Source organism: Peromyscus leucopus, chromosome 1 (assembly GCF_004664715.2).
Source record: "Peromyscus leucopus breed LL Stock chromosome 1, UCI_PerLeu_2.1, whole genome shotgun sequence".
In the NCBI taxonomy this organism is placed as follows: domain Eukaryota; kingdom Metazoa; phylum Chordata; class Mammalia; order Rodentia; family Cricetidae; genus Peromyscus; species Peromyscus leucopus.
Window position 1 is genome coordinate 44,201,715 of NC_051063.1, and position 14,615 is coordinate 44,216,329.

At 42.8% G+C, this 14,615-nt stretch overlaps 1 protein-coding gene and 1 non-coding gene across 11 annotated transcripts in view; one reads left to right on the forward strand and one right to left on the reverse strand.

Moving 5' to 3' along the window:
- Cpeb3 (cytoplasmic polyadenylation element binding protein 3) overlaps positions 1–14,615 on the reverse strand; it is a 189,721-nt gene that overhangs the window by 56,359 nt on the left and 118,747 nt on the right. For all 10 annotated transcript variants that reach the window (XM_037206527.1, XM_028882888.2, XM_028882885.2 and 7 more), the window contains 2 exons: positions 5,978–6,145; positions 4,498–4,587 (listed from right to left, as the gene is read on the reverse strand). In XM_037206527.1, the coding sequence (XP_037062422.1) occupies positions 4,498–4,587; positions 5,978–6,145 (258 nt within the window). The remainder of the gene's footprint in view (positions 1–4,497; positions 4,588–5,977; positions 6,146–14,615) is intronic.
- LOC114702477 lies at positions 11,723–11,829 on the forward strand. The gene has a single exon (XR_003735996.1). It is a non-coding gene; the product is annotated as a U6 spliceosomal RNA (small nuclear RNA).

Consider the following 14,615-nt stretch of genomic DNA (forward strand, 5'->3'; position numbering starts at 1 on the left):
AAGGAAAATAAAAGAATATTACTCGAATTATTTATTATAGAGTGTGAAAGAGTAACTACATGCTAAAGCCACTAGGCTTCTCAACTGATCTGTTTACATAACCCAAAAGGTGAAAAAACTTAGAATCTGAGACAAGAGCAACACTGACTTGTTTCCATTCAAATTACCTACAAGGGGGAAAAATAAATGTGACGTTTGCAAACCATTCTTTCCAAAATCAGATTTTAGACAAACCAACAAAAAATGAAATAGGTGCTCCAGTCCAGCCTACTACAGCTCCCCAACATCCTGTGTCTGCCCCTGTCTTGTCCCTCAGTTACCTCTTTAGCTGGCTGGCTCAAAGTGGGTCTGAATCCACGTGGCCTGCCTTCTGCCAGGCTCACAAACCATGGCCGTGTTATATAAACCATCACAACTGCATGCCTTATCTCAAGGTCAGCAGGTAAGCCAGCTTGATAGCACAGAAAAGCCCTGGGCTGGCAGCTCAAACAGCCACTCAGAAGCACATGCTTTTGGTGCTAGAGAGATGGCTCTGTGCTAAAGAGCACCAGCTGCTCTTTCCAGGGGGCTTGCATTTGATTCTAAGTACCCACATGATAGCTGACAACTGTCTGGCCTCCTGGCACTAGGCACACACGTCATGTGTGGACATACATGCACAGACACACATGTGGACAAATACCCCCACACATAAAATAGGATAAAAATATATGCTAAAACAAAAGACACACATGCTTTTCTGACAGTGGAAGGGAGTCATCACCTAGGTCATCCTGTATTTGCTGAGTACCTGGTTCTACTCTTGTATACCTGGCATGCACTGGACCTACGCCCTGGCTTGACAAAGCCAGCATCAGCTGCCCAAGGAAACTGTGAATTGCACCCTCCTTCATCACTGGAGGGTGTTGGAGGCATCTCCTGCCCAACCTCTGAGACTGGCTATTGCCATGCTTGCCTCGGAAGCCTCTGCCAACACCAGGAGTTCAGCTGCTCTCCATGGCTCCATCCTCTGCATGGCTCCTCAGGCTCCACCCCCCCTCCAAGGGGTAAGATTATAGCAGTCTCTGGAGCAGATGCCTCCTGCAGAATCAAGACACACAGTCCAGGGTGGGGAGGCATTCTCCCCGAGACACTGCAAGGGGGTACACTAAACATCTCTCACTAAGTTTGCTGTGCCAAGTTATCTTCCTGGATGTGACATTCAGCCCTGGGCTCCAGGAAGTACAAGCGAGCTGTTCCTTTATTAAGCAGTTAAGGAATCCAGGGCTCTACCTTGAGGATAACTTACGTTATAGCTAAGTCTTAAAATACAAACTGGACTAATCACAATCCCCCTCTGGAATTCAACTAGAAATACGGAAATGTTTGAGCTGCCTCACGGCGGAAGACAGCAATGGAGAGTTAGCTCCCCGTGTTCACATCTCAGCCGCCTGCCGTCCTACTACAGCCTCCCTGGCACCTGCTCACATCAAAGCTCCTCTTCCCTTAGATCCTCTTGTCACTGACAGCCACACCCTGCACTGAGGTGATCTGTCCAGTCTAAAACTTCACTACAAAGCAGCTCATCCAGACACATAAACGGCGAGGTATCACCAAGGAGGCAGAGTCTTATAGCTAAACTATAGATAAAAAGCAACTCAGACCTGCTCCAAGCCCGAGAAATCTCTTTGGAAATATTCGAGCTTATGTGAGAATGACAGAGCACACGGTTCAGAAAAAGACAAGGACTGCTTTGGTCTTCAAGCAGCTATGAAAATGTATATTGAGTCTCACAGTTTAAATTACTAATTTCTATATGAATTATAGCCTTAGAAAGAACATAATTTATCAGATTATATAGTCAAAGTACATTTCTTCTAAGCAAAAATGAATGAAAAAAATCCCTTTATTTCCCAGGTAAAATAATATTAACTATTGATCTCTCAGGTTCAAGCCAGTCTAATAAAAGCTATGTGCACTAATGAAAAGATGCTTCTAGAACCTGATGGACTTCTACTCTCTGAGCAAGTAATGAGCCTGTTCATCAACTTGCAAAGCTGTGGTTCATTCATCTAAAAAGTATTCAAGGGAAAATGTACCAGGCATGAAGGTGCTTGGTGCAAAGCAGTGAACTAGGCAGGAAGGATCTCCCCGCTTTTACACTCGCGTTTGGAAAACAGGAACAGGGACTTCAAAGAAAAGTAACTTGAAGGTAAGAAAGAAATATGAGGAGAAGGGGAGTGGAGGGCTTAGGGGCAGCTACTTTAGATACAGAAGTCAAGACAGACAGCTGTTGTTGTCAAGGTGACATCTGAGCAGAGACCTGAGGGAAGAAAGGGAGCATCCCATTCAGAAATCTGGGGGAAGATGAGACAAAAAGAAGTCCCACTGCTCTAGGAGGACTTTGCTGTCCAGTTCAAGGGACAGCAGGGCTGGGCAAAGTGGAGTATATCTGTAATGCAAGTACTAAAGAAAATCAGGACATCAAGGTCACCCTGAGCTCCCTCATTGAGATGCAAAGATAAGCAGGGATGGCAGAAGGCAACCAAGATTCGGCCAACTGGGTCTTAGGGAAAAACGATGAACCGTCTCAAGCACGTGATTCAGACCAGTGTGGCCCCTGGCTTCTGCAGAGGTCCATTATATACCAAACAAAGAAGCAAAAAGGTGAGTTCACAACAGCAATGCACCATTTATCTGATTGGGAACTCAAGAGGAAACTTGCTGCAGCTGTCCAAATTAGCATAAACTTCACAAAGAGATTGCTTTGGGAAGCCATGTGACATCAAATCCGGAGTCATTAAGATTTTCATCTCTAGTTAAGTAGCTTCTAATTTAGCCTAAAGAAAACAACTTGAAAGAAAAGGGCACAGGCAAGAATACACAAACATAAGTATTATTACTAATGGTCTAAGTGGCCAGCAAGCAAAGAAATTAGGCGTGGAATAGGTGAGGCAGCCACCAAAAGCCATTGGACACTTGTGGGAACAAGAGATCAAAATGTGAACACAAGACTGCATCTTAGCTGCTGTACTCCCAGCCCTGTATGCATGCATGCATATATACCATACACACGCGTACACACACGCTCACTTGAGTGCACACACAGGCATAAAGCCTACAAGGAAACAAAAAGATGTTGACAGTAAGTTCTGCTCAGGAGGCACCATCATGCTCACTGCTCAAGGAAAGCTGCAGTTTTGCTCTGGTTCTATCACTCCATCACTCTTACTGGGTATTATTTATAATACCAAGTATTTGACAAGAAGACCACAGCCATCTCTATTTCATGATCTTAGTAATTATTACTATAAAATCTATTTATTTGTTCATTTTCCTCTCCCTTCTCAAAAAGATGAGTCAAGACACATGTGTCTCCAACCTGTCTCTGCTCCCAAAGGCCTGACTATAAACCAAGTGCCTGTGCCTGTAGGAATCCCTGCTCAGTTCAGATATAAGGACAGATCAACGCTACATCAAATCATCAACATACCAACTTGGTGTCCCTCTGGCCAACAATGCCATCAGTCTACCACTTAGTGGAAGGAATTTTAACACACCCTGCTGCCATCAAAGCTCCTGTCATCATGACGCTCCATCGCTGGAACCAGTGAGCTCTTTCTCCCCCATTCTCACTGCTAGTATCCTAGATCTTCCTAACTTCTCTACAAAACTAACCATGAAGTCTGGTGGTGGTGGTGCACTTGGGAGGCAGAGGCAGGCAGATCTTTGTGATCTCAAGAACAGTCTGGTCTACAGAGCTAGTTCCAGAACAGCCAGGGCTATACAGAGAAACCCTGTTTCAGACACTAAAACAAACAAAACCAAAACCAAACAAACAATAAAAAAAAACAAACTAACCATGAAAACTACTCCTATGCTCAAACAAATGAGCCTTCAGTGATACCTGGGTACTATGCAAAGTATTCTATGTGCAATTTCTTGTTTAAGCATAAGAGAGCACATGAAGACATAATCATATCCTTAGATAAAATTTAGGAAGATTAATAGTTGTCAATCAAGGTGTGGAACAGGAATACCATGCAGGTTGTTTGTTCATAGTTCATATTTGAGATCACCAGTTACTCAGCTCAAATATGGTTAAGGTTCTGACTTCATTCATCTTTAAAGACCATCCTGAATATGTTCACCTCTGTGATATCCTTATTTCTAAATGAGACTACAATGCAATTAAAAACTTTAGACTCATAGCCAGTTACGCTGGCACGTACCTGTAATCATACCACCTAAGGAGTTCAAGGTTATCCTCAGATACACATAGAGTTCAAAGCCAGACCATGTCTCAAACATTCAGTGCAGGAGAAAAAGCTCACTGGTAGAGTGTTTTCCTAGCACGCGTGAAGCCCTGGATTCCATTCTCTCACACATAATGGTGATCAGTGTTATTTTACTTAGGGAAAGGTGTCAACAGCTATTTCAAGACTTGTACGAATGCCTCCTATGGAGCTGTCAGGCAGCCTGGCCTCTGACAGACAGGGTGATGTCTTGAGTCATTACCTTTAGGAGGGAAGTACGACTTGCTCTCTGCTTTATGAGGCCAGTCTACCACGAGAGGTCCAAACCTGCGGAAGCTGGCAGTGATCTCATCTGTAAAACAAAGAAGGAATTTAGCAAAATGGAAAAAAGAAACCTGCAATCATAAGAAACATAAAATATATCTTTTTACTTTAAAAATGTTTTGAGGAATCCCCTCCTTTTGCATTTATTTTCTTTTTAGAGCTTTTCTGAAGTATCTCTACAAAAGTAAAATCTGCAAAGTGAAATGCCATTACACATTAATACAATTGGTTATTAGCTTCTAACCACGAAAAATGTTTCTAACTCTAATTCCTTTCCTTTTATTACCAATAAACTTAGTAAGAAAATCTAATACTAGCCAGGTGATCTTTATGTCAAGCAAAACAGGAGATTCCAAAAATGGGAATTTTTCTCTATTTTTAGAAAAAAGGCAAAGATGCAGAAAATGTTTCAGATATAATTTCATGGGCAGGAGAGATGGCTCAGTGCATAAAGGCCCGTGCCACGAGGACTGAAGACCCGAGTCCAAGCCCTGGAGCTCACATGGTAGCAAAACAAATTATCCTCTGTGCTGTGGGATGCACACTACTCCCCAAATAAATAAATGTAAATTGAAAAGCTGGGAGGTGGTGGTGGTGGTGGTGCACGTCTTTAATCCCAGCACTTAGGAGGCAGAGGCAGGCAGATCTCTATGAGTCCAGACCAGCCTGGTCTACAGAGCGAGATCCAGGACAGGCACCAAAACTACACAGAGAAATCCTATCTCGAAAAACCAAAAAGAAAGGAAAGAAAAGATATACAAATAATCATTTGTACAGAATCTCTAGGATCATATATAATTCTATTGATGAGGAACAGGACAACAACGTAGATGACTCTATTTGGTGATGTAAAAGGGTTAAAAGTCAATTGTCTCTCCTGTATCTCCATCCATACTGCCTTCTTTACTGAGATGAGACTTTACTTGCAGCTCAATTATTTTCTCTCTTTCTTTTGACTTTTGACTCGTAGAAGACTGTGACCTTGTAACTCCTTGGATGTAAGTTGTCATTCTATCAGCAATGGCTAGAAATTTATCCTAAAGAAAATCTAATTGACCATATTAACAGATATGAGGACAGCTAGAGGAAAATGAGTCTGTGGCCATCTACAACTTGAATGCAGTAAGTCTAAAACTATTTTTAGCCCCCCAACACACATGTCATGAAAGACCTATTTAGATTAATATTACAGCTGCACTGACCAAGCAAGCCAGCCAGTGTTAGGAAGATTTCCATAGCACATCCAAAGCCTATGAGAACAGGAGTAGTTTTTTAAGTTAGCTTTGTCACCGTTTAATTTCATTTACACATTTAATGTGTGTTTATTGATGTTGCCTGGAGAAGAGTCAGGGTCCGAGCACAATGCACAATACATAACAGTTAGCTCTTGTAAAGCTCTTAATGAATGCATGCGGTACCTTCATCGATGTCAGGAGGAAGGCCTCCAACAAACACCTTTCTGGAGTAGCGCTCCACTCGTTCCCCATTTTGACATCGAGTGGGAGAACTTAAGCCAGATGATAAAGCCTGATCGCCATGGCTGTCATCCAAGAAGGCGTCTTCAAAGGGAAAGAGAGAAGACCGACCTGAAACAAAGCAGCAGTTCCTACAATCAGGATGGCTTCCCTAGCAAACAAGGCTGTATCAGAAGCCCATTGTACCGAGAGAAGCACACCAAACATAATGTACTTTGAGGTACAGCTTTTCCAAGAGAATACTTCAACTGAAGATCACTAAGTACAGCCACGTTACATACAACACTGAAATAATATCTAAGGAGGAAGCATCAAAACTGCATGCTTTCTTTGATAATTACACTCACACAGTCCCCATCGCAGCTACTAAGTACATATCCTCAGAGGAGAGGGGCTCACACACAGGCCTCAACCCTCGCTGAGGAGCTGTGGGCAGTCGGCAGCTGCATGGGGAGGGAGAAGCGTCTTTCTTTGGGGATATGGCCACTGGTAGGTGAAGGCACCCACACCCAGATAAATATGGGCAGCACTAGTTGGACTCTATTGAGTGGAAAAAAGACCAAATAAAATTGGGAGGGGCATGTGCTGGGGGTTCTGGAGGAGCAGAGAGGAGGGATAAGATCAAAATACATTTTATACATAGATGACATTCTCAAAGAATAAATAAAATATTATGTTACTAAAAGAATATACCTATAGGTTCTTTTTTCCTTTCTTCAATCATTTTTCAAAGTACACAGGACAAGCAATATATATTTCCCCAGATCTTTATCTGCTCTTGATGGTGACCCCAGGGGTACAGTTGTAAAGGCTGGCCCTGATGACAGAAGCTAATGATGTCTCTTCTAATAGCAAGGCCAGTGATCCTTTTCCTAACATGCAAACATACTCCAATTTGAAAATAGGCACATGCAACAATATTGGGCAGGTTGTATAAATGAAAATACTAAATCAAGATGTGTTAGTATAGCATGGCTATAACTATGACTATTACTCTATTAACATTATTATTCTACACTATATTTTAACAACAAAACAAAAAGCAGAACATGGTGGCACATGGATTTAATCACAGCCCATGGGAAGTCATCAGCAGGAAGATCTCTGTGAGTTCAAAAGCAGCCTGGCCTTCAGATCAGTCAGGGCTACAGTGATACAGTCTCTCAGAAAAACAAACAACAACAAAATTCCCATGGAATTATTTTCCTTTTGGTTTTTTGAGACTAGATCCTTCTGTGTAGCCTTGGCTATCTAGGAATTCAATTCGTAGACCAAGCTGGCCTCAAATTCACAGAGATCTGACTGCTTCTGGATCCCTAATGCTAGGATATGAGATGTTAGCCACCATGACTGGCAATTATTTTCAACTGGGCATTTCAAAACAAATTCCAAATTAAAAAATATTTTCTCTTGTTTGAGTCTGTGAGTTCCTGGTAAAACTTTCCACTAGGTTCTACTGTCTTGAGCACTCCAGCTTTAGAGGAAGGTGGGAAGAAGGAACAGAGAAGATAAGGAAAAGGGAGGTGAGGGGGAAGAGGAGAGAAAGCAGAAGAAAGGGAGGGATGAAGGGAGGAGAAGAAAAAGCAGCAGGAAGAATAAAGGAAGAAAGCAGAGAAGTCCATCTCTAAGATAAACCACAGACTTTTAAGGAAATAAGCACACAAAAGCACCCTCCCATTTATTCAATCCTCTTTATTTCCCTGAAACCCAGGTTCTGTAAAACAATAGCCAACATTCAAAAACAGAATATAAATAGCCTTAGAAAAATGATGAATATTTCTTTTACCAAAAAGTAAAAACATTGCTAATATAATCCTGCTATATTATGAGCAACTCAATGGTGTAGGAAAGGTACTGTTCTCAAGTTTGGAGTTAAGAAATAAAAGGGCCAAGAGTAGGGATGGCGAGACACCAAAGAGTTTATTCTGCTCTTCCCAGTGCAGCTCCAAAGACACAGACAATTTGTGTCATTTGCTCCTCTCCTCTTTCTGTCTGGCAGGAACAAACAATAGGTAGTAAGTTGTCATCCCTTGGTGTTTGTTTTGATCACCAGGAGTAAAAGAAACAGATCTGCGGCAACTACAGACAAAGTGAGCTCCCCACAGACATTTTCTGACAGCAACCAGGTAAACCTGCCATGCAGTTCACACTCTGAACCTCATGTTCAAGCCAGCAGTTCCTACAGAACGTCTATTCCCACCTCTTCACTTCAACACAAGAACTATGAGATGGGCCAAAGACAAAAGATGGAGAAGAGGCAGGAATGGAAAGCTTCCTGTGTTATGGTCTGCCCTACCCTCATGAGAAAGCAAAATGCAGCTCTGCAATAAAAAGCATTAACTTATTCCCAGCATTATCCAGAACTAAGATAACAGAAGCCTTTAACTCAGTGGAAACTACTTGAGGGAAAATGTATCCCTCTCCCAAGAGCAACTAAGAACCTCCAGACAAAGGAATCCCAGTCTAAGGAGGGAGCAGGCAAGCACACAGGTGACTATGAAACAGTAGGTGCTGAGGAAGCCAAGAGACAGTGTGTGCCTCCTGTGGTTCGCAAGAGGGCAGTTTGCAGAATAATTTTGTGGAGTGTGAGTGAAAAGACCAAAGACCCACAGAGAAAATGGCTTCATAAAAGCTCCTGATCTTTCATTTAAATCTGCTCCTCTCCAGCATTCCTCACAATGTCAACACAAAGACCATCTGGGAGATAGCTCAGTGGCAAAAGTGCCTGCCTGACAAATATGGGAACCAGAAGTCAGAGTCTGAGCCCCCCCCCTGCAACCCTAGCATGTGGGAGGCAGAGACTGGGATCCTGGAGCAAGCTGACCCGCTGGACGAGCACAATCAGGAAGCTCTGGGCTCAAGTGAGAGAACATGCCACATATGTAAAGTTCAAGGTGGAGAATAATCAAGGAAGTCAGCTAACATTAACCTTCCAAGAACCTGCACACATGTACACACACATGAGCTCACATACTACACATTCTCTACACAAGTAGAAAACAAAGACCTTTTATACATACCTGATGCAATCCAGAAATTTAGTATTTAGCCTGGATATTCTCTCTCTCCTTCCCTCCCTCCCTTTCCCCAGATCAAATCCATTTCTCACTAAATTCTACCAATTCAATATTCAAAATACAATTTTACTTTAATTCCTGTCCATCACCAGTTCTAACACTCTGTCCTTGTCTGACGGTCTGCATAGCTGCAAAAAACCTTTCCCCACTCATTTCTACCTAGAATTCAACAATGCTTTCTAAGGAAGAAAGGAAGGAAGGGAGGGAGGGAAAGAGGGGGGAAGGGAGGGAGGCAGGGAGGGAGGGAGGGAAAACCTGAAGTAGCGATTTTCCAACATTAATCTGAACACATAACCATACCCTCCACTCCTGACTTCAAAAGCTCCCAATGACCTTCCGCTGCCTTTTGGATAAAGTACGAAAAGAATCACTGCGTTACAAACAAGTCCCTGACACATAGGCTGCCACTTCTTGCTGAATAAGCTCTCTAATCACAGAGTTCCTTTGGGTTTCCTGGTTCTTCCTCCTTGTCACTGGTGCTAAGGACACGGTGTTCTGCTAACCTCTAAGCACTCCTTTCTCCAATCACAGTTAAGTCTTTAAAAAAGAATTGGATTTATTTATTTGTATGACCGTTTTGCCTAAATGTATGCAAATGCACTACACATGTGCCCCGGCACCCACAGAGGCCAGAGTGTTGCACCAGAGCCCCTGGAACGACAGATGGTTGTCAGCCACCACGTGGGTGCTGGGAATCAAACCCAGGTCCTGTGCAAGAGCAGACAGTGCTTTTAACTGCTGAGCCATCTCTCCCACCCCATAGTTCGTCCTTAATTCTTTCGGTCTCAGCTGCCATCTTCTTGTATGGAACTGTACTGACCCTTCAGACTGGGTATGCTTCCCATCCATGCAAAACATCCTGTGCTTCTCCCTCCCCTTCCCCCAGTTAACACCATAGCATTTCTTGAGTATGTTTCCCACCCAATTTCACTGTAATTACCATTAGGATAGGGACCAAATTAATCTGCAACATTGTATCTGGGGACCCAAAGCATGTTAAATGTGAGGCAACACCTAAGGAGCAAAACTGTGTGCAAAGCTCCCAGTAATCCCAGCACTTGAGGGAATGAGGAGGGAGGATCAGGAGTTCAAGGCTTGACTGGATTACTTTAGTGAATTCTGGACTATAGCATGAAACTATCTCAAAAACAAACAAAAGAAAACAGTATGGCCGGGCGGTGGTGGCGCACGCCTTTAATCCCAGCACTCGGGAGGCAGAGGCAGGTGGATCTTTGTGAGTTCGAGGCCAGCCTGGTCTACAGTGCGAGATCCAGGAAAGGCGCAAAGCTACACAGAGAAACCCTGTCTCGAAAAACCAAAAAAAAAAAAAAAAAAAAAAAAAAAAAAAAAAAAAAAAAAAAAAAATAAAAAGAAAAAGAAAAAAGAAAGAAAACAGTATGTATGAAGACAGGTGTGCCTCTGTGAGCATATATTCAATGAACATAACACAGGGATCCGGTTACATAAGAAATGTGATCATCCCCTAGGTGTGGCCTTAACTGTTGCTGCTTTTCACCTATGCAAGATTATAGTCTATACTTAGTATTAAACCAATTTCCCTCCTCCCAAATGCACTACTTCATTCTAATATTGGCCTTTTCTTCTTTTCTTTTCTTTTTTTTTAAATTTAAAGATAGGATCTCAGCTGAGTGGTAGTGGTGCATGCCTTTAATCCCAGCAATCAAAAGGCAGAGACAGGCAGCTCTCTGTGAGTTCAAAGCCAGTCTGGTCTACAGAGCAAGTTCCAGGACAGCCAGGGCTACACATAGAGAAACCCTGTCTTGAAAAACCAAAAACCAAAAACCCAAACCAAAACAAAATCAAACCAAAAACCAAACAAACATAAAGATAGTGTCTCGAACACTCCAGGCTGGTCTCAAACTCCACACTGAGGATGAACTTAAGTTTTAACATCTCCCCAGCCTTGACCCTGAACTTCTGCTCCGCCTGCCCCAGCTCCCAAGTGCCAGGATACACCACCACACTTGATTCTCTGTAGTCTTGGGGACTGAACCCAGGTCTCCATGCATGTTAGGCAAGCATTCTACCAACGGAGTTACATCTTCAACCAAACCGGCTTTTCACACAGATGCCCTGGAACTACCACACTCCCGTTATTCTACTTGCTGCTGAGTCAGATCACGTCTCTAAGCTACCTCTGACTGTGCTTTGTCCCAAAGCACACAGTAATTTCTATCACCTCTACTGGCCATTTGAACCCAAGGAGTAGCAGGATGAGTTGAGACTATGAAGAAATCAGTGACTATCCAGATGGGTAATGAGGAAGTCTCCAACCAGAGCAGTGCAGAAGTGGCAGATATCCGAGACATTCTTGAACAAATAGAACCTTGTTTCTTGTGACCAACATAACCACAGCTTCCCCAGAGGAAAATAAAAGCAAGCTGTAAAACTCTGGACAGTTTTCAAAATCAGCTGTGGGAAGTTAAGACACTTCCTGAGGCCTTAAAAGCCAGCCTCTGTCTTATTAGCAGCACTTAGAGTGGTATAGGCCTTAGTAATGAAGGCAGACTTGGGAACAAAAACTGCAAATAGTGAACACGTAGATGTTGTTTCCCTAACTGCAAGAAGGCACTTAGAATATGGGTCCCATGTGCTCGCTTCGGCAGCACATATACTAAAATTGGAACGATACAGAGAAGATTAGCATGGCCCCTGCGCAAGGATGACACGCAAATTCGTGAATCGTTCCATAAAAAAAAGAATATGGGTCCCAGAACCCAATCCCGAAATCCACTAATCTCAATTTGTGGCCGTCAGGCTTCAAAATCTGCACCCTGACCCCAATGATTCCTATGCTAAAGTTTAAGAACCACCCAAATGATATTATCTGTCTGCAGCAGGCGGCCACTGAGAGAGATCTGTATGAAGTGATTAGAATTTAGGAAGCATCCAAGTTAAGGAAAACATAGCCTCATGATTGAAATATAAAATCTTCAGTCAGCTTTACTGTGTAACATGACTGCCTGAAGTGCTGCAGGGTAAAACAAAACAACAACAACAACAACAACTGCCTGCTGTGGGAAACACTTGAAAGACACAACTTGTAGGGTTAAGGGAGGGTTGAGGGTATGGTTCAGTGGCAGAATACTTCTTAGTTTGCATAAGGTCCCAGGTTCAAGATCCAGCAGAAAAAAAAATTGTCAACCAGGTTTACATAGAACGCCCCAGGACAGCCAGGACTACATAGATCTGTCTCCAAAAAATAAAGGAGAGCTTCTGTGGGCTATGGGGGTCTCACAACCTGACAGCCATCATTTCCCCGACTAGTCATAAGCTCCTGAAGGACTGTTTACTTATTTCCTTTGTAATGTATATGTCCGGACGTCTCTCACATCAGTGACAGAAGAGGAAGTTGGAGCCACATGCCTGATTGTGGGTGCTGAGAATACAGCATCATGAATTTGGCACTTTGTTAATGTAAGGGGGTGACTTTTGAACTAGTTGACCAAGAGGCAGTGTTGCTTTCATTGCTGTGGACACACACCAGGGTAAGTAAGAGCACTAGTATTCTGAACAGTCCACTGAACCCTCCTGAGGCTGTTATCCATGTAGTCATTTGGTTGGAATATATCCACACTCAAAACAAATTGTCCCAGATGGGCTGTTTGGCACATGCCTGAAATCCCAGCACTTGGAAGGCTGAAGTAGGAAAATCTCAGGTCTGAGGTCAGCAATACCCCAACCTACCCAGGTCAGCAAGACCCTAACTTAATGTAAATAATAGTGATTGGGTTGGGGATGTGCTGGGGATGGGCTACATGAGATACTGTGTCAAAACAAACAAACAAACAAAGCCATTCCTACAGAAACTGCTAAAATTTTAGCTCCTGGACATGTTATTAGCAACTGAAATCTTAAGAAACCGCACATGAGCTGTCCTACATTCCTGCCTCACTATCTAGCACCCCCCTGACATATTCCTTTTCTTTAAGGGAAACATTCCCCAACATCAAAATGCTCTGAACAATCCACATCATGTCTTAAAAGAAGTGCACTCCTGTTTCACCTTCCTGAAGGCTTAAGGGAAGTTCCTTGTCTGTGTATCCTGAATAATGGGCGTTAGTTAACAGCTTAGATGCAAGATTGTAAAACATCAATAGCGAACTTCTGCCCTCCGGGGTCCTCCCATTGTGCTGTAAGCCTGTATTTAAGACCTCCTCCCCCCTTCAAGAAGTGACATTCAACATTTAAAATTTAATATATATATATATTAAATTATATATATATATATATATATATAATTGAATGAATACTGCGAATGTAATCTATGAATACCACAAATGTGATTAATATCATGAGTGTAATTTAAACAATAAATAAATACAAGAAGTGCACTCCTATGTGAAGATAACAGAAGTCCGAATTAGAACCTCAAGATACTCCCACAGAAAATGCATATCTGATATTCCAACAGAAGGGAAAGGAAAGGCTTCTCGACAGTTCTAACTTGGCCATGTGACTTTCCACGCTCTGCTTCTGTATACACTCTCGGTTACTGTCCAGAGCATAGTGTCTGAGCCAGTGAGTGAAGGAATAATACGGAAGTGGCAGTGACAGAAAACTAAAAGACCCCAGAGTCAAAGTACCCGGTGCCCTGGAAGAAGACCCCAGAGTCAAAGTACCTGGTGCCCTGGAAGTGCTAGGAGACAGGGAAGCTGCTTCATGCTATTCCTCCCCAGGAAGCTCCAAATGATGGGAAAAGCAGAGCCAGTGGCCATGCTGTGCTTCTAAATACGTTCAAACACGAGCTCTCACAGAAGCCCCTGCCATGACCCTAGCTGTCCAGGGCACCTTCTAGTCCAATCCTTGCATTTTCAGAGATCAGCTGAAGAATTTAACAAAAACAGATAATGAGAAATGGCTTCCTAAAAATAAATAAATCAAGTATCTCCATGGAAACTGAAATTGTTTCCAGCTTAATCTCCACTCTTCCACTTTGGAAAAGACAGATCCCCTATCAGTGTCTTCCTTCGTAATGTAAGAACTGATCCAGATGAAAGGCTTCTAGATCTCTAGGGACTCCAGGCTCTTTATCAAACACGTTTTGTTTGTTTGTATGCTTGGATCTGCTTCTTTGTTTTCAGACAGGCCTCACTATGAAGCCCAGGGAGGCCTCAAATCTTGATCCTGTCTCAACATACTCCGTGCTAGGATTAGAGGCACATGCCACTATGCCCTGCACAGAAATCTTACATGACAAAAACAGACTTTATATTATTAAAAAGTGATATATCTTAGGCATCATAAACTTATAAGCAAATTCTTATTAATCACTTTTTGGTTTTTGGAGGCAGGATGTTGTTATATAGCCCTGGCTGGCCTGAAACACAGTACATAGACTGTCCTCAAACTCAGATCTGCCTGCTTCTGTCTCTGACTCCTATGCGCTAAGATAATAGGTGTGTGCCAACACATCCAGTTACAATTAAACTCTTACTATCCACCCTAGATTCTCTTCTCCCACTGCCATTTCAAGTCCTGGC